The 21115-nt window shown below is 39.2% G+C and overlaps 1 protein-coding gene across 1 annotated transcript in view; it reads right to left on the minus strand.

Annotated features, from left to right (window-relative positions):
- CCN6 (cellular communication network factor 6) overlaps positions 1-21115 on the minus strand; it is a 174386-nt gene that overhangs the window by 103843 nt on the left and 49428 nt on the right. The window contains exon 2 of the mRNA XM_044061906.1: positions 3882-4179. Coding sequence (XP_043917841.1) covers positions 3882-4179 — 298 coding nt within the window. The remainder of the gene's footprint in view (positions 1-3881; positions 4180-21115) is intronic.

Here is a 21115-nt window from a genome sequence, read left to right on the forward strand (position 1 = left end):
GAAATTCATCCCTGGTTTAGCACCTGTGTCTGTAATGGACACAGATAACCTGTAAATGGTTCATCTCCCAGGCCCATGCTTACACTTGTCAAGTGTATCAGAACTTGTCAGAGATTTGGGATGCATGTCTAGACTTAAAAAGGCCTTAGTGGTTGTTAGCCTAGTAAACACCTATGAACTGAAAGCCTTCTTGCTACTTGAATGCATTCCTATATGTGTAGTTACAGAAATGAGATTTCATTATAATGAAAGCTATCTGTCTATTCCTGTGTTTAACACTTATTCAGACCTACTAGAAGCAGTGTGTGTGTGTGTGTGTGTGTGGGGGGGGGGTATCAGTATTTGTCAAGACTCCATCATCTTCAGACAGATTCCCAGCAATTCAGAATTCCAAGTTACTTTAAATAAGGTTAGCTACCTCCTCTTAGCTAATGATAGCTTACTCTCCATGTCCTCTGTTGACCAAGATAACTGTCTTAATACCTTAAGCCAAAATCCCAATAAATCCAAACACTTTCCTCTGGGTGACTTCAATTATCTGTCTATAATCTGGCCAGTTTATATCACAAGTTGTAAGATTAATAACATATAAATCCCTTGAAAAATAGTTACTCTTCCTGCTCTGGGCCCCTACATCCTTGAAATTATCCTCACTAATATGGCCTCTTTTTACACACCTCCATGTGTATCAATGTATCATTAGTCTTTGTTAAATGAGACCATAAATCCATGATCTTTTTCCTTAAAATAAGTAGTTCTCCAGCAAATACCTCAATGTTTTGGGACTTCTCAAAAGCTAACCTCCTGCTACTATTAGATGACCTAACTAAATTCAGCTTTAACTCTCTCCTTAAATGATTTCATGGTCTGGGATGCTGTCCATGTCTTTAATTTCCATTCACACTTTAACAGTTACATTGCTAAAGCTGTCTTCATTAAGAATACTGGTAGTTTAAAAAGCTATAGTAGAATATCTATATACATGAATTATATAACACAAGGAAGATATTACTTAACTGCTTGTAATTAGTCATATTCTACCCACCTTAAGAGATCAGACAGCCAAGATAACAAAGATCTAAATAGTGCCATTAGGAAGCAGAAAACGGAATATGGACTAAAAATAACCTCTGAAACTAAGAGTAAATATAAATCCCTCTTTAACTATGTAAGGAAGTTAAGAACTGACACTTAAGAATACACTGGTCCTATCTACAATAATATTATCCATTCTGAGTCCAAGGAATGATCTTATATCATAGTTGTCAAATTCAGTTCCAGTTTTATTCCACCCACAGTTACAAGTGTTTTGCAGATTCCTTAGTCCCAGCTACCCCTGTAATCCATATGGAACAAGTTTCCTCAGTGTCTCTCAAAAGCTAAAAACAACCATGCTCATGGGGCCTGATAACATACCAGGATGAACAATTATTATTACTAAGTATGGCCATTAAGAATTTCTGTTTAACCTCTTTAACCTAAAGCCTCTCCACATTTTACATTCCTGATGCTTGAAAAATCAGCTATTGCAATGTGTTTACGTAACAGTGGCCCAAATACTGAGCGAAGAAACTATAAAACCATTAGCCTAATGAGCCTCATATGTAAAGTTATGGAATGTATCATTCTGGACCTCATTAATGCAAATATTGTGAGCACCTATATCAATTCTGCTTTGTCTAAAGCAGGTCCTGCCTTTTTAACATTGCAGACTTTTTGAAAATGTCAATGACGTAGTTGATAGGGGCTACACAGTACATGCAGCTTATCTTAAACTTTTCAAGGCCTTTAATACTATTCTTCATGCAGATATTATAGACAAACTTGTGAACCTGTAGACTGTGTGGTTGATAGCTAACTGGTTGATTGGTAGAATCAATGAACTTAAAACTGCAGGTGCCTCTTCTGAACGTAGACATGTTACCAGTGCCATCCAACAGAGCTCATTGTGGGTCTCTCTCTTATATGGCATTTAGATTTTGGACTATTAGGCCAATATTCCTGGGTCATGATTAATAACGTTTGCAAAAACTGTAAACTAGATGTTGTTATGCCTTAATCCACTGGTATTCAATTGCTCCAGCAACGATTAAACTATGTCATTAGTTGCTGCAATGACAATAGTTTCAAACTAACTACAAAAAAAAAATCTAGTATAGTACAACTTGATAAACAGAACATTTCTGCATCCTACCACAAGGTGACTTTTCCACCAAATGAATACTGTCATCAAATATCTAGACACCTTTGCTGAATCCTTTGACCATCATGTCTCTGCAGTAGTTAGGTAATCCTTTTTATCTGACCAACTAATTTCCTTGAGATGTAAAGAAGCCTAACTTCCCCTCTAATAGTCTCTCATCAGTCCTGTTATTTAATACAATACCCCCACACTTTGGGATGTACCTGTCAAAGTATATCATTCAGCCTGAGCAGTCTTAAAGCTTCGTAACTATAAAAAATCAATGGCCTCAAGCCCCTTAGTTAGCCTAACAGACTGGCAGCAGTCTCTCTATATACTCAGTCTGCTGTACACTCCTCTGTGGACATCTGTGTCTATCCTTTTGTGTCATAACAAAATGCTCTCTTTAATCTTCTGTAACTTCGCAGAATAAATGGATCAATTCCTATCACTATTCTCAGGCACAGAGTTAGTACAGTTATTTGAAACCGTCTTCCACCTCTTGTAATTCCAAGAAATGAGTTTCCAATATTTTAATACTCCAAAAATATTTAAAAAGCATATTACTAAGTCTTCATAGTTTAGATAATACATCCTAACGCAATTTATACCTTACTGTTAAAATAATGTGTGGCATGGATGTGCAGCTGTTCTTATACTGATACACAGTCAGTCTTATTCCCCTTGGAGAGTTGTATAAACATGGAAAACCTGCAGTGGCTGCAGGAGCTAATGTTTTGTGCACATGATTTGTGTTTGGGTAAGTACACCTGGGGATGATTACCTTTCTGTACAGTTCAAGCAGCAGTAAATAACATGAAACCTTCTCCAAAAGTACCATGTATTCTGTGCTATGCAGTGCAGACACAGCTCAGGTCAGATGGATATAACACTATATATGGCCTCACAAATAGTACCTTGTCTTCTTCTGTCATCATATGTTATCATTTTTTTTTGTCTTTTCTGTTTCTTTATCATGTTTCTGTTCTTTGTTCTTTTGTTCTACCATCAGATTTCCTTCTGTCTTCTCATTCTGTGATGGTACCACAGCTTCAGACTTCTATACACTAGATTCATCTGCTTGTTTTGCATGTACAAGTTTTACCTGTCTTGTAATTCAAACAAACACACTCACTTACTCATTGAGCTAAACATTTGCAGGTAAAACTTTTAAAACACTGAAATATAACATCGCCCTTTATACAGATATGCACAATACTTCTATATTCACAAAATTAGTGTCTAAAAATAAAACATATTTTCATTCTTAATGCACTTTGCAAGCTAATGTTATTTAGGAGTTTTTGTCTCTTAATACAGCAGATACATGACTGTTCATTAAAAGAGAGAGCTTGTCCAATGCAAGAAAATACACACACACACACACACACACATGTGTGGGTGTGTATGTATAAATATATATGTGTGTGTGTGTGTGTGTGTGTGTGTGTGTGTGTGTGTGTGTGTGTGTGTGTGTGTGTGTGTGTGTGTGTGTGTGTGTGTGCGTGTCTGTATATATATATATATATATATATATATATATATATATATATATATATATATATATAAATGTGTGTGTGTGTGTCTTTATTATTACTTTTAATCTGGTTGTTTTGGAACAACAACTGAGCAATTGCATCATGTTCATTTTGAAAATTCAGTACTATTTGTAAATGTTAAGAGTAACAGTGTAACTTACAGGCACAAACTCCAACTTTGAATCTAGGCCGATCTGCAGAATAATCACAGTACAAAACTTTATGTGGGTCACAGACATCAACTTCATTGCAAATCTCCCCAACCTGCTTTGCACACATCTTACAGCATCCACAGCCATCCTTTACGGAACTTACTCCTGGAGCACAAAGAGGTTTTCGGGACTGACACTTGCATGGCCAATGGCAAATTTTTGGCTGGGCTTCTTCTTCAGTGAACTCTGCAGCCTTTCTGCCATTCTTCGGTTGTAGCTGGTTATAGCCTGGGGCACTGCAAAACAACTTAGATATGGTGAAGCTATTTGAGGGCTCCAGAGCTGGATACTACATATAATTTAAAAAAACTCTTAACTGTACAAAAGAAGACTTAACTTCAATGTATACATTCTAATAATGAAACAAAGATCTGGTACCAACAGTAAAGTGTCCAAAACAAAATGGAAAATCAGACTGTGGAGGAAATGCCAACACCCTGTATTTAGTGCTTTTATTCAGTTTAATATTAAACTTAGAACTAGGCAAGCCTCAACTCAAGTGCTTCAGATCAACTGCTCTTATTGCAGCACTTGCATAACCCAAATCAGCACTTGTCCAAATCTCCTAGACAGCACTATTATTTTCCAAATCTCCTAGACAGCACTATTATAATACAGCATAAGACCCTCGAATGTCCGCAAGACAAGTGAAATTTACTTTGCCAAGCATGTCTAGTGGTCAGCTTCAGGTTTACTCTCCAGTTCATCTGGTGGAATTGGGCATCCTGAGGCAATGTCACAACTGCCTCATGTATACAGACAACCCTCTCCTCTTATCTCTAGACACAAACACTTGTGAGAGATGCAAATACACAGCCAGACTGGAGGCTAAGCGCTCTCAATCCATGACTGTAACAGACAGTCAAGAGGAGAAGAGACACACTGGCATTACACCACCAGTCACACATGGATCTACAAAACAAGCACTGGCAAAACATACACATAAATACACAAAAACATATTCGGAGGCACTAGGTACCAATCTGAAAAAGAAACAGTGCCCTCCAAAGCAGACAAGCAAGCAACCTGCACATACAAACACAAGCCAGAAAACACATAATTCACCTCAGCAGTGTGCCTTACGACAGCCCCTAAGGCAAAACACCATACCCGACACACTAGTAATAGGAGACTCTATAGTAAGGCACACAGATGTTCCACTCACCAGGCTGAACAAGGAGAAGGTTACTGTCAGCTGCCTGTCGGGTGCTAGGATCCACCACATAACACATGCACTTAGATCACTCCAGAACAAGTACAAGTATGACGCTGTCATTGTACATGTTGGTGTGAATGATCTAATGATCTACCTCCCTGGACTACATGAAAAGAGACATTGAGGAGCTCTCTGTTCATGTAGCCCAAGCTGGTATGACCTTGACCTTGAGTAGCATACTACCTTCACCTAGAATGATACCACAATACAAAGACAAAATTATGAATTTCAACAACTGGCTAAGCTTCTGGTGTTATTCTAAGGGGATCCAGTGCCTGTCTGCCTGGGATGACATGATAGACAAGCCTCGCTGTTTCGCCAGAGATGGTTTGCACCTGTCACCCCTAGGCTTTTGAATACTGGCCAAGGCTCTTGCCGTCCCCATAGTGCCTTTTTTAGGCAAGGCTCAAAGGACAAACCAACCACCGTAACCAGCACAGGTAACCAAAAGCTAAGGGTAATGCTACTCAATGCCAGAAGTCTCAACCACAAAATGCATGGACTCAAGGCACTCCTCAGCATGGAGAAAATCGATGTTTGTGCAGTGATGGAAACCTGGTTCAAGGCTCCAGAGAGCACCCCAGCACTACCAGGTTACATTTCATATCATACCTTCCGGCCTCAGTTACCAGATCGCAGTACAAAGGGCGGAGGTGTATCCATATTCATCAAGGATACCCACATCTTCAGGTTAGTGGCACAGCATGATGCCCCAGAGATCATCCATGCGCAACTATCAGCAGGCAAAACCACATTTCAAGTCGTAGCCTGTTATAGATCGCCCACCATGTCCCAAGATGCTCACTCAGCATTCCTTGAGGCATTGGAAAATATAAAGGACCTACCCAACACCATAATTTTGGGTGATTTCAACTACCCTGGTATAGACTGGAGGAACTACCAAAGTTCTAACTCCTATGCCCAGCAGTTCATAGAATTTATAATTCAAATGCCCTTGAACAACTGGTATGTTCTCCCATTAGAGGGGACAACATATTGGATTTAGTCATCACAAATATGGCGCCCATTGTACCACACCCGTTATCATTCACTCTCTGGTCAGATCAGACCACAAACTGATAACCCTAGACATCCACACCCCTCCACCTCCTCATATCAAAGAAACCATCGTAAAAAACCTTTCCAAAGCAAACTTCAAACTACTTGTGTCAGAAGTAGAAAGCTTCACTATTTCCTTGCAGAAGGATAATGGTATCCAGGATGCGGAATCCTACACCAAGGCACTTTATATACATCTTCAGGATTGCATGGACCGTGCTATCCCAAATAAAACCAAGACTCCTTGCTCAAGCAAGAAGAAACCAGTCTGGTGGACCCCGGCCATAAGCAAACTATACAATAAAAGAAGGAGACTTATACAAAAAAAAGGCCAAATCTCAAGTAGAAAAATCTTCCCTGATCAGCCTTAGTAAGAAATTGAGGGCCCTCATCAAGTCAACGAAAGCTAATTTTGAAAAGAAAGTTGCCAAGGATGCCAAGGATAACCATAAGGCCTTCTATGGTTACATCAAAAACCTAAATGGCAATGCTCAGGTCTGTTCTGAGCTAGTACAAAATGTAACAAAATACACTGACCCCACTGACATTGCCAACATCTTGGCTGACAGGTTCAGTGCAAACCCCCCCCCCCCCCTCACCACCAACAGGGCCTATTACTATTCCAAGGGATTGTGTAACTGCAATTATTACTGATACATTGGTTAATAAGGCTTTATCTAAAGCTAAAAACACTGCCTCCATGGGACTAGATGATGTCCCAGGCTGTGTCATACGCGAACTCCAAAATGAATTAACCCCGCATCTGAATACCCTGTTCAATCTCAGCCTATCGACAGGATATGTACCCATAGAATGGCGCACAGCAACGGTGGTTCCGCTGCACAAGGGTGGGCCCACAACCAACCCTGGGAACTACTGACCAATAAGCCTGACCAGTCTGATCTGTAAGGCAATGGAGCAAATCATTATGGAACTCATAAATGGAGAGATTGGGAACCTCCAAACACTTGACCCCACACAGTTCGGCTTTGTCAAGGGAAGATCATGTCTCCTGAACCTGGTGGACTTCTTTGAGACAGTTACTCAGGCTATAGATAAGGGAAAGGAAGTACACACGGCTTACCTTGACCTTGCTAAAGCATTTGACACCATTCCCCATTCGGGTATTATTGATAAACTCACCAACCTGGGCATAAACCCTGACGTCACAAGATGGATCGCAAACTGGCTCTCAGGCAGAACCCACAAAGTAAGAGTAGCGGAATCTATGTCCGAATCCAGACCAGTAACGAGCGGTGGGCCTCAGGGCTCTGTCCTGGGGCCCCTCCTGTTTGGCATATACTTATCAGAAGTACAGGCAAGCACTGAAGGGCTATGGCTGACCAAGTTTGTCCACGACTGCAAGCTGGGTGCTATAATAGAGTCTCCAGCCGACATGGATATCCTCCAGAAGGGCCTTAATGAGACTGATGCATGGTGTCAAAGCCATGGCCTCAAGCTAAATGCTAAAAAATGCGTAATAATCCCCTTTGGAAAAAACAGAGTACCCGTGAACTACCACATAGGAGGTAACCCCCTGAAATCTGAAGTAGTAATAAGGGATCTAGGGGCCCAAGTAGATAGTCAGCTTTCCTTTGATAACCATGTTGCCAAGGTGGTTAGAAAATCCTTCTATGTGACCCATCTGATCACGAAAGTGTTCGCATTAAGATCTAAGGATGTAGTGGTACCCCTCTACTCTTCCCTCATCAGACCCATTATTGAGTACAATGCACCAATTGGAATGTACCTGGCTAGGCATCTCCAGCAGCTGGAGAGACCACAGAGGTACCTCACTAAAAGGATTATTGGCCTCAAACAGTTGCCCTATGCAGCACGATTGAAAAAACTAAGGCTTTTCTCTGTGGCATACCGCCTTCTCAGAGGCGATCTCTGTCTAACATACAGAGCCATGTCCAACCCAGAACTGTTGAACATGCTCCATCTTAGCAAAACCAAATCCACTTGAGCTACACACTCTAGGGATATAAGCCTCAGCACAACAATGAATAGAACATGCTGGAAGGATAGATTCCCTTCGCAAAGACTTCCCTTGCTATGAAACAAGGTCCCGATCTACATAAGACAGAGCCCCTCACTATCACTCTTCAAGAGGAACCTTGACGAGTGGATGGGTAACAGAAAGTTCACACCAGGGATCATACCAACAGCTCTACTAGATAGGGGCCAAGGGTACTAGCTGCTAGATCCTAGGGAACTAACCAAAGGGGCGGTGAATACCGCACAACATGGCTGGGCTAATATATGCCTTCGGGCAGATAGCCCAGTACCTATCTATGAACCTATGAACCTAATAAAAGCACTAACTACAGGGTGTTGGTGTTTCTTCTACAGTTTGATTTTCATTACATTCTAATAATGAAAAGTGTCAAATCATAAATGTAGATGTATATTCATACTATATATTTCTGTATAGTTTCGTGGTATCAATTTTCAGTAGTAAAGCAATGCTAAGAGTTTCAAATACAACTCTAACTACAGCCAATTTTTTTAAATGTAGTACTAGTCAACTAATGTGCACCCACAGAGACTAATAATTATCATTTTTCTAATGAATGTCCTGTGAAATGTGTAGAAGACATAGTCACATATGGTGTGATGCACTTTTTCCTTGGGATAGTTTCATGAACCTGACAACAGTACACACAAATGAACAATGGCATTGGTGGAGGTGGGGATGGGGTGAGGAGAGCATTAACAGCAGGACTTTTTGAGCATCAGGTCTGATCCTGTGCAGTTTGCATTTAGACTGGTTAGTTTCTAGATTCAAACCTCCTAGCTCATGCAGATTGAAAGACTGCACCATGCCATGAGAAGAAGGCCTACATCAGGGCTGGCCTCTTGTTTCCTGCTATACCTGAGTTTGCTTATTAAACGCAGACTAGCATTAACAGTCAGCCTGAGCTCAAGGCATATATGACAGCACAAGACCTGTTCTATCCTTAAAATTTATGAAAAACATGTCCTACTACAGTCTTTACAAGCACCACAGTCTGAGCCCTGGGAGCAGAAGAGCGACTTATGTGCAAATAGAGCAATAGACAATTGTCGGGTACTACTACTACAACTCACCTCTGGATTAAGAAAAGAGGTCAGGCTTGAGCTTTGCCACAGGAGAATTCTGCTAAATGTATGAGAAAGCAGCTTTTTACATCGGAGTGACAACTAGTGCCAGATTAGAAGCTTTGGGAAGTCTGTACAAACAGAAGGCAATGTTTCCCAATGAACCATCTGTACTGGGTCAGTCTTTGACCAATGGCAGCATAGAATAGGTGACCATCACTTCTGAGCAGGCCATGGGCACAAAACAAACCCTGTTATTAATGTTGGTGAATGGCATGATTTTGATAGACATTATTGTGTAATCTGGCCAGTTTAAGATGCTCTGTCTGGAAAAAATAAATAAATACCATAATTCCATAAATTAGGGAAGGGTGCTAAATCAACAAGGATTTATAATTACACATCCCTCAGGAAATGTCTTATGAAATTGGAAATAGAGATGTTGCTACTGTGTTAAATGTTAGGAATATTTATTTCTAGAGCTGAATTGCTTTAACTTACACATTGCATATTCAGATCACATTACAACTGCTGTGTAATTTCAACGTAAACGTAAACAATTCCAGCATCATACATGCTTCTATATTTCAAATTTAGTAGGAATTTGAAACCTTAGATGAGTGAGGACATTCAAAGTAATATTCATTCATTCATTCTGTCTCCAAGCACCCATCTAATGCAATTCATGGTTGTGGGGGAGCTGGAATCCATTTTGTCACTCAGTGGTGTGGGACGTATATACACACACACACACACACACACACACACACACACACACACACACACACACACACGCTTGCTCGCACATATATTCGCATAGAGCAGATATAATACCATGGACAAGTTGTAGGCTCACCAATTCAGCTACTGTACATCTTTGGAGTGTGGGAGAAAACCAAAGAACCTGGCAACCCCCCGTCCATTTAAATGGGTAATATGTATAAACACTGGGACAGCTTCAGAGTTTGCAGCCACAAGCAGAGGCAGAGTTACCATTACTGCATAAAATTTGCATCTCAGTTTAATAGTACTGGAGCCTGTATTTTACTTCTTCATATGCCACAAGCATGCAAAGTGAAAGTTTTCTAGCCACAAGAAAACAGTGAGACCATATAAACAGTTGTATTCAATGAAATAGCCTCTGTTTTGTTTTTTGCATATAATACAAAGTTTGCATTCTATTAGTCTGCACCCCACACACACACACACAAGCATGACATATACAGTTTTTAAGGTTTCAGTTAATACTTTTATGTTGTTTACTGAAAGCTGATTGGAGGAAAAGTACAGATGTGTAAGTAAACTTACCATAACAATAGATGTTTGAATGAGCACTGCTGCAGTGGCCTTCGCTACATGGGTTATATCCTGCAAAATATTTAACAGACAGCCATCTTCCAAAGCTTCAGGGCACTTTCCACCCACCCAAACTGTCAGGCAGCTCGAGCTAAGCTGACTAACAGACACGTTTGAGTGCCTAGCCCTTCAGAGCTCTCCTGCCAACAGAGAGAGGAAGGCTGAGCCTGAAAGGACAATTCCAGGAAAACCAAAAAATAAATAACCACATCCTGGCATAAACAACACACCAACAAATAAGGGAGATGGAGGAAGGGTGCAGCTACTGCAGTAGTAATCATTTGAACATCTACTGTTATGGTAAGTTCAACTCACACAACTGTACTGCAGTAGCCTTAGTAATAAGGGGAGATTACCTTACCTAGCTACATTTGGGAGGTGGGAGGAGAACAGTTTGGATCCCCTGTGGAATGGTCCTAGCAAAACGTGATCTGGACCTAGATAAGTAATCAAGCTTATAGCACTCTGTAAATGTATGTTCAGAAGACCAAGTTGCAGCTTTTAGAATAATTCCAGAATCCAGCCTTTTCCAAAAAGTCATAGATGAAGTTAAAGCCTTATTAGAGTGGGCCTTGATCCCTTGCCATTGTATTGGGTATAACAAAAGGTAATACTCTTAGACAGCCATTTTGGAAATAGTTTGTACTGAAACTGGCATGTTGTCCCTTCTTCCTACCCTCACAAGAAAATAAAAGTACAGATCCGGAAATCTGAAAGATTTAGTTCTGTCAAGATAGTACCTAAGTTATCAGTGGACATCCCAGGTATAGAGTATCTTTTCTCCTCATTTGTAAGATCAGCAAAGAAAATGAGGGAATAGAGAGCTTGGCTTAAAATAACTTCAGATACCAGTTTAGGCATAAAATGTAGATTAGTTCTCAAAGAAACCCTGTCGCTGTAGAAATGCGAGCTTGCAACTCAGGAATTCTTCTTGTAGAGGTCAGAGCAATCAGTAATTCCATTTTCCATGTTAAGAACTTCAAGTCAGCTGGATTATCTGGCTCAAATGGAGCACGCGTTAGCTCCTCTAACACAAAATTAAGGTCCCAAGAAGGGTCACTGGTTTTATTGGCAGCCTCTCAAGTAAAACCCCATTCAAAATATTTTAACACGAAAAAGCCTTAAAAGAAGGGGATCCATGGGTATACATGCTGAAATGGCTAATAAATTAACCTTGATAGAAGAGTAAGAATGGCCATAGAATGGTAACTCACACAAATATTGTAAAATCAGAGACCAGCTAGCCCTAAATGGGTGCAGGTTATGTTGTTGGCACCAACAAGAAAACCTTTTCCATTTGCCTAGTAGCAGGCTTTCTTTCCTCTATTAGTACCCGAAGTCCTCAGTAAATAGGTTCCTAAAGGAAATTAAAACCCTATCATCCAGCAGTCAGTTGAAGTTGACTGAGGTTGGGGTGTACCAAACACCCCTGATCCTATGTGAGTAGAGCCATTCTGCGAGGAAGCTTGTGGTAATTGTTCCTGGCCATTTCTAAAAGAAGAAAGAACCACTGTTGCCTGGGACAGAAAGGGCGTCACCACAATGATCTCGGGTGATTCCTTCTGAATCTTTAGAAGTTCCCTGGATAGCAGAGGAAAGGGTGGAAAAGCACAGATGAATATTCCTGTCAAAGAAAAAGAAAAAGCATCTGTCTTCAAGGCCTTCTTGCATGGAGTCCTGGAGCAAAATCTTGCCAGTTAGTCTATTGGAGGAACTCTCCACAGGCGGATCAAATCATGGAATGATCTAGTCCACATATGAGAGGGTCTGCCCTGTCCTGCTCAGCTTGTCTGCTACACAGTACTGGAATAATGGAATGAAGGATGTCTGCAGAATGTGATTGTGCTGTGAAGCTATACCCTTAGCTAGCATGGCTAGTCTGCAAAGGGGGTATGACCGAAGTCCCCCCTGCTGTGCTTATAGATGTACCACATGACTGTAGTACTGTCTGAAACAAGTTGAAGAGGTCCTGGAGACCACAGATGATTCAGAGAGCTGAGTGCCTTGATCAGAGCAAGCATCTCTTTTATATTTATTTAATTGCATCTGTCCTAGGTGTCCCACACACCTTGCACTATCATCTCTCTGGAAACTACTCTCCAAGCAAAGTCAGAGACATCTGTGATGAATGACTGCTTTGGAACAGGGTGGGATAAGAGAAGACATGAATTTAGGAATATATACTGTCTCCACCAAGTCATTTTTCTCCCAGCACTGGGATCTGAAAAGAGTCTTCATATATAATTGGAACTTTCTCATGTGGAATCTTGCCAGAGTTATCATGAGAATCATAGATGCCACGAGACACAAAATTCTCAGATATTACCTCACAGTGACCAAAGACTGAGTGGAAAAATTTACAAATAAATCTAGATATAAATCTATTTTTTTTTCCTGTGGAAGAAATGTGCTTTGAACTGAGATGTCCAGCTGAAACCACATGATCTCAGTTATGTGTGAAGGAGTCAAAAAGACTTTTGAATGTTCTCTTGGAATCCCAGTGAGACATTCCTGACACTTTGAAAAAAACTCTGCAAAGATAAGCAAGCCATCTAGGTATGGAAAAAAGAAAATAGACACCCTGTAGCCTGCAATGAGCTATTAACTGGAGCTGGACACTTAGTAAACACTCTTGGTGCAACAGATAGTTCAAAGGGTAAAGCAGATCCAGGCACATAAACCTTAAGAAGTGCCTGAAGTCTGTATGAAAAGGAATGTTATGATAAGCATCTTTGAAATGTAGAGTTACCAGGAAACTTTAATGAGTAAGACGAGGTAACATATTGTAGTGTACCATCATTTTCAAGATAGGCACTACCACAAACTAAGAAGGAAGATTCAGAAATGGTCTCCAAGCATCTCCTTTCTTTGGCACTAAAAACATCCTTGAACAAAAATCCTTCCCTTCTTGGGAAAGAGGAACTGGTTCTATCACTCCCTGAAATATCATGTAATGAAGGACAGGTAGAAATAAAAGAGTGTGGTCCAGTGGTTGAGGAATAACCACTTGGTAAGGAGGAATATCCTCTCACTGCCATCTGAGCTCTAGATGAATGATCTTCAGAACCCATTTGTTTAAAACTATCTGTTGCCAAAGAGAAAAAAATGAGAAAAGTAGAGATTTAGACATTCCGGAAAGGAAAAGGGACTGCCATGGTGTGAAGGAGGAACAAAGGCCCTTAAACAAACTGACTAGATGAATTGTCCTCGATTTTGTGGAGTCCTTAATTCTTTATGGAACACTCTTGCCATTTTGCCAAAATTAGATGAAGGGGTTAGAGCTCTTAAAACATTTGAAAAAGGAGGCCAGAAAAATCTTAGATTCTCTGATTTAATTTTCTCCTCTCATCACACATTTTGATCACATTTGCAACAAAGGAACCAAAAATGTTTATCTCTGTCCAAAAGAGAAAATAAAATGCCATTATTCATATCCTCCTGGGAGGTTCTGAGAGTGCAGCTATGCAAACCTCCACAAAAAGTTGCAAAGGCCATAACCGTGGAAGAATAATCAACTGAGTCATACATACACTGTAAACAGAGAGCAGTGACTATTAGAATAGAAAAAATAAATAATTTAAAGCAGATGTTTCCTTCATCCTTTCACAATTAGTCAAAATAAACATTAACATGTGAGTCTGACAATTCAAAATGCTGAAAGCTAAAGTTGCAAATGCATACACTATTTCCTTGTAACCATCAATAATCTTTCAGTCTTTATCAAAAAGATAGGATAGGCATTAACTAACTGTTTAGCAGCAGAAGGATTAAAGAAAGCTACAGCTGCTGGGTCAGGTTTGGGAAGAGTACATAAAAACTTTAAAAGAGTGAGGAACTTTGCACACTCTATCAGTCTTTTTGGATTCAGCAAGCTGCCAATCAGGAAAATACACTTAGAGATGCACACATCCTCCAAAGTTGACAGAACTGGAGGAATTGGTGAAGGTTCAGGAAATTTCTTCTGTAACAGAACATAAAATTTTCTGATGGACTGAGAAACATCAGTGTACCCCCACTGAAAAAACTTGACAAATTCCAGAAATAGTCTCAATGATAGAGGAACCCCTAAGAGAGAATCAGAAACTGAGCTCTCCTTTGAGTCTGATTCAGAAAATCAAAGTGAAAACCTACATTGGTCCCTTCAACTTCTCATCCAGATTGGGAATCTTGAATATCTTCAGGAATAGATGTATCCTTTCTTTTAACAGAAACAATAAATAAGAAGGATCAAAAGTCTCAATAAAACCCTGAGCTAGACCCAGTCAACTAGTACTGTCTAAGGAAATCTGAAGAGGAGAAGGTACATGTTTAGTTTTCTGTTTGTGACAGAAAAAACGGGAGCGACAGTGCTATAAATGGCAGCAGTAGCTTCCCCATGGATGGGCACAACATTTTGGCAAAACAGGGAAGCCTTTCCTATTCCCTGTCCCAGGACTGACAAAAGAGGCTCTCCCCTGCCCACTGAAGGGACCCTGAGCTACAGAGGATGTGGCTAACCTCTGGCCTACAGTGGCTGCAGGTACTACAACAGAGGAATCCAGGGCAAAAGATAAATGGTCTGAGGTAAAACAAATGGCCACAGCAGAGTCACCCAGCTGAGGCTGAAGCAAATTGCTAGCCTGCTGTGGTAGCAAAGGCAGTTTGCTTAACTTTTAACTTTTTCTTTTTGTGGCTGGAAGTAGGACCGACTGTGACATGGAGAGTTTAACCCTTGTCCAAGCTGAAAATGGTGTCTCTTTCCCAGGAAAAACAAGTTGCAAAAGCAGGTAAAAATTTAAAGTATGTAAAAGCCACATTTTTCACACAAAGACACAGTAATAAAGTGCTTGGCACCCAAACTTGTCTTATAGTCAGCTCAGCTCAAGTTGCCTAACAATTTGGGTGCATGGAAGGTGTACTGAAGCTTTGGAAGCTGGTAAGCTGTTATATCCTTGGCAGGATATAATGCATATAGCTAAGGCTACTGCAGCAGTGTACAGTATGATGAACATCTACACCGCCATGCCTTATTTGTCTTAAAAGCACAAACCAGATTTAAACAAACATGCAAGAATGTTATTACTGCCTCTCTGTTTTCACTACATGTAGCACCTTTAAGCTACACACAGGGTGTATAGTATAGTGATAATACACTGTCTTTGACTGAGTGCCATAAATATTCATTCTACTTTTTATACATTTAAAAAACGGGCTTTTGTCATTTGTTTAGAACGGCTTGTACTGCTGTGTGTTGCCATCTCATTAAATGGTAGTTACTAGAACATACTGCAAAATATTCCAAGTATGATAACATGTTCACTTGTTTGTTAGGATGCATTATTTAAATTAAGCAGCACATTTATAGCTATGCCTAACTAAGACCAGTGTTGGTAAGGATAGCAGTATTACTGATACGTGATCAGGATTAAAGAGTTAAACATGAGCTATATCCTTTACAAGCAAAATATAAACAAGTCTCAAAACAGCATGGGTGGACTTACCTACAGCATACATATTCAATAAGCAGATGTTTTATATATATATATATATATATATAGATATATATAGATATATAGATATGTATATATGTGTGTGTGTGTGTGTGTGTGTGTGTGTGTGTCTATATATATATATATATATATATATATATATATATATATATATATATATATAAATATATATTATATATATATTTTTCTTTAGATATATTAATATATATATATATATATATATATATAGAGAGAGAGAGAGAGAGATTAAAAAAAAACAAACAAAAAATATATATATGTATAACAATGTTTCTTTAAATAACAATTATATCCTATGCCATGCTGTACAAATCTAAGGTTCATAGTAAATTTAAATGCATTTTCCAAGATAAGGAGATTCTTAATAACAATATTATTGAGCAATGTGACCTGCTCTGTTTTTAAACTATAATAGATGCCATAGGTCAGGGAAGGATGCCAAGTGTACTAGAAATCTTAAAGTAGAGCCTTCCAGTGATGTTACATGGAGCAAGAATTGCATAGATATTGCTACCACATTAAATGTAAAAAGCATTTTTTTCTTTTAGTAGTTTAATTTTCACATTACATATTTGACATGCAATTACAACTCCCTGCAGTGGAACCTCAGAGTAAATTTTGTAATTTCACACCTGCAGCTGCCATCCAAAACCTAGCAGGGATTTAAAGGCTCAGTTAGATGCACAGAAGCATCCAGAATAATTGTGTGCTATTAAGCAGCATAAAATACTGGCATCTGGTGGTTGACAGTTGTAAAGCAATTTAGTTTTGAGAAGTTGCATCCACACACAAAGGCACAATTACTTTCTAAGTACAATTGCTGCATAATAGTTATAGTTTACCATAATAGTACAGTCAGCTGTGTTTTGCTTTACTACATACTTGAGATATTTTTCAATGCAAAAGTGATCTTTGTAAATATGTAAATATCTTGTATGTCTAAACTCTTAACCTCTTGTTCAAATATCTTTTATGTATATTGTCTTACAACTTACAACTTATTACTCGTGTTGTTTCTGTAATCCTGTATCACTTTGTTTGCTATATGCTTTAAACATGTTTATACATTAATGTACTGGAGCTTTTTTCCTCAGGTCTCCACTTTAAATGGGCCCCTGTGTCAGCTGGACTAACCCGGATAACAAATGTTAAATAAAAATAAATAAAATAAAATTAAAGGACAGTGCATGTATGCAAGTTGTCATACTTTTTCTCATAGATCTAGCGACCCAACAAAATGGAAGCCCCTTCTCTACCTGCCCCTGCATTCTTGCCCCCGGCATTAGTTACTTTTATTGTTCCATTTCCCTATGCTGCATCGTATCATATTTGAGCATCATCCAGTCAAAACAGATTAGATGTCATTTAAAGTATGTACAAATTTAAAACGTTTACATAAACAGGCTTTAGAATGGTATACATCATAAAACGCAAATGAGTATTACTATTATAGTTTGTCTAAGTCACTGAATTAGTGTACAACAAAACAAATACAGTCACATATATTCACAAAACCTTGATACTTAAAACAAAACTACATACCCTCCTGCTAGTACATATAAATATAGGGAAATAGCCTGGATGTCTGAAGGCTAATAACACATAAGAGATCCTAAGCAAGTGTACTCACTGTTTCAGTCAAAAACAGATTAATGCAAGTTATTAGGGAAATACAATCATGTCTGATCTACTCAGTACCAAAATGTATAACTTTTCTTAGTTACAGAGCATTGCCATTAACAGGTGGTAGCCATTCAAAACTAGATTCTTAGTTTGCCAAGAAAAGACTGCAAACTGCCTATATTACTGAAAGGAGTATTACTATAGCCTTTTACAAAAAGATTAAAATTCCCTGTCAGAATGTAGCTAGTACTAAAATCAAATATCATACTAGATACAATATACATTTAAAAGAACCATAAACAGATCCTGCTGTATTACTAATAACTACAACATCCTCATCTTATATGACTAGTAACCCCAACTGCACATGGTGATTTTACCTGTCATAGCAAACTGCATGAACTCCTACTTAATGACCACATTACTATAACTCAATAAGACTGTCTAATATCTACATCTAGCATTGGTAACCACCTAAAGGTTCACATTTATGTTGTTTATATCTTAACCCCTACATTTATATTTGGTATACAATACCCACCTATAACTGTATAATCCTAGAGGAATTTAACCTTCTCTAGTCACACAGAAACCACTGCCAGAGGCATAATTTTTGCATGTGACAAACTACAAAAAACTATACATATACAAACTAGTTTGAACTCACTCTCAGGTAACAACTCTCTGAGCAATCCCTACAGTTTCTGCTGTATAAGTACAGTTAAATTCCTGCACCAACAGAACTAATCGACTTCCATGCACTTCCTAAAGATTAAATACTTCTGCTGTTAAAACAAGCCCACACTGTCTTGTCACCAATTATCATCCTAAATAAATGCCACACAGTACTCTTTTTCCTTCCTAACTATATTACAAGCATTATAAAAATATTCTGGGCCTATGCAAAAAGACCAATCACTCCTCAACATTCTGGTTTGCAGCCACAATTAAAAATAAATAAATAAAAACAGAGACTGTGGGCACCATCTCATCACAATATAAAGCAGAGAAGTCACCAGTGCAACATTAGAGACAACTACAAAAATTTAACAAATGTGGCCAAATGCTCTTAAAAAACAAACTTCAGTAAACAACAACCCCAAACACCTACAACATGAACACAGTCAGCTAACAAGTAAATCACACATAACATCATCATATTCTTATTCATCAATAAGTTAACTGCTATATTATCTGATGTAGCAGGCCCAAAATATTCGTATCTTGCCAGCTTCAGAATCAAATCTTAGCTAGTCCCTATTCAGACACCTAACCATTCCCACCTCAAAAGTTTAAATCTAACTTCTCATTTTCATTTCACACCAGCAAACATTAATTCAAATAAACAAATGACTGAAACCTATCTGCCTATGTAGCTGTTAAGAGAGAGCTGCATCAAAATGTTTTCAGACCCGCAAAACATTCATCTCCATCCCTTTATAATGTATCATGAATATTTCCTGTGGACTGTGATGTTTGCAGATGACATTGTGATCTGTAGTGAGAGTAGGGAACAGGTGGAGGAGACCCTGGAGAGATGGAGATATGCTTTAGAGATAAGAGGAATGAAGGCCAGCAGGACTAAGACAGAATATATGTGTGTGAATGAGAGGGAGGATAGAGGAATGGTGAGGATGCAGGGAGTAGAGGTGGCGAAGTTGGATGAGTTTAAGTACTTGGGATCAGTAGTTCAGAGTAATGGTGAGTGTGGAAGAGAGGTGAAGAAGAGAGTCCAGGCAGGATGGAGTGGGTGGAGAAGAGTGTCAGGAGCGATTTGTGACAGACGAGTACCAGTAACAGTGAAAGGGAAGGTCTACAAGAGGGTAGTGAGACCAGCTATGTTATATGGGTTGGAGACAGTGGCATTGACAAAAAGGCAGGAGTCAAAGCTTGACGTGGCAGAGTTGAAGATGTTAAGATTTGCGCTGGGTGTGACGAGGATGGACAGGATTAGGAATAAGCATATTAGAGGGTCAGCCCAGGTTGGAATGTTTGGAGACAAAGCCAGAGAGGCAAGATTACGTTGGTTTGGACATGTGCTGAGGAGGGATGCAGAGTATATTGGGAAAAAGATGCTAAGGATGAAGCTGCCAGGTAACAGGAAAAGAGGAAGGCCTAAGATAAGGTTTATGGATTTGGTGAGAGAGGACATGCAGGTGTTTCGTGTGACAGAGCAAGATGCGGAGGACAGGAAGAAATGGAAACAGTTGATCTGCTGTAGCAACCCCTAACGGGAGCAGTCGAAAGAAGAAGAAGATGAATATTTCCCAAAAATAGTTTTTTATACACACACACACACACACACACATATATATATATATATATATATATATATATATATATATATATATAAGCAATAACATAAGAAACAACAGTCAGAGAGATCCGCACTGTAAAATGCATTACAAAAGAGCAAGATAGACAAATGCGGTCACCACTCTCTTAATCACATGCATACACTTTAATATATGTGTAAAACTATTAAAACTTTAAATGCAAGAGAGAAGCATAAAACGATACGCGCTTTTCGATTGCACCCAACTCTTTCTCAGATCTGCCGTCAAATTCGTAACAGCACTATTTAAAGTTACTATCGACGAATCGTGTAATTTGATCAGACATACCTCCTATAACTGTCCAGTCATGATTATCTAAAAAGCTTAAGCCCCTTAAGGGTAGGCTCAGCAGTACATTCACATTAAGTCCAGGAAGCTTATCTGCTTGAAGTTCCGCTATCCATTCCATCTCTATTTGTTGCGTCCTTTCTGTAATGTCACCTCCACTATGGCTCTCTTTCACCAATATGCTAATTGTAAGACAAGACATGTTATATATATTGTCATCTGTGGATCCTGTGGATCCTTCTATTTGAAAAAAACAGATAGGCAACTGAAGGAATGTATTTCTAAACATATTAGTGACATCAGACTCGGTGATAACAAAACTCTTTTATGCAAGCACATCATGTTGAATATGGGACATCGGTTTTGATTTGTGGCACTGCAAGAGCTTTTTTTTTGCATTTCAGTAGCCTTTCTCAGTTAAGTGCCATGGTGATGCAATGGTTAGTGTTATCGCCTCGCAGCAAGAGGTTATCCAGTTTGATTCTCGGCTGGAGCAACTTCTCTGCGGAGTCTGCATCCCCACAGTCAAATAAATTGAAAGACATGTAGGTAGGTGCGAGCGTATGAGGGTGTGCTTTCCTTGAAAGTTGGGTACTGGGCTGACAATTCGACACCATAAAAATGCATTGCAAATGATTAGCAGACCGGAGTTCTGCTCTTAGTATCCTTTTCTCAGTTCAGTTACTGGGTAGAGATCACCAATGCATAAAGTGC

This window comes from Protopterus annectens, chromosome 2.part0 (assembly GCF_019279795.1).
Source record: "Protopterus annectens isolate FY-2018-M chromosome 2.part0, PAN1.0, whole genome shotgun sequence".
Lineage (NCBI taxonomy): Eukaryota > Metazoa > Chordata > Ceratodontiformes > Protopteridae > Protopterus > Protopterus annectens.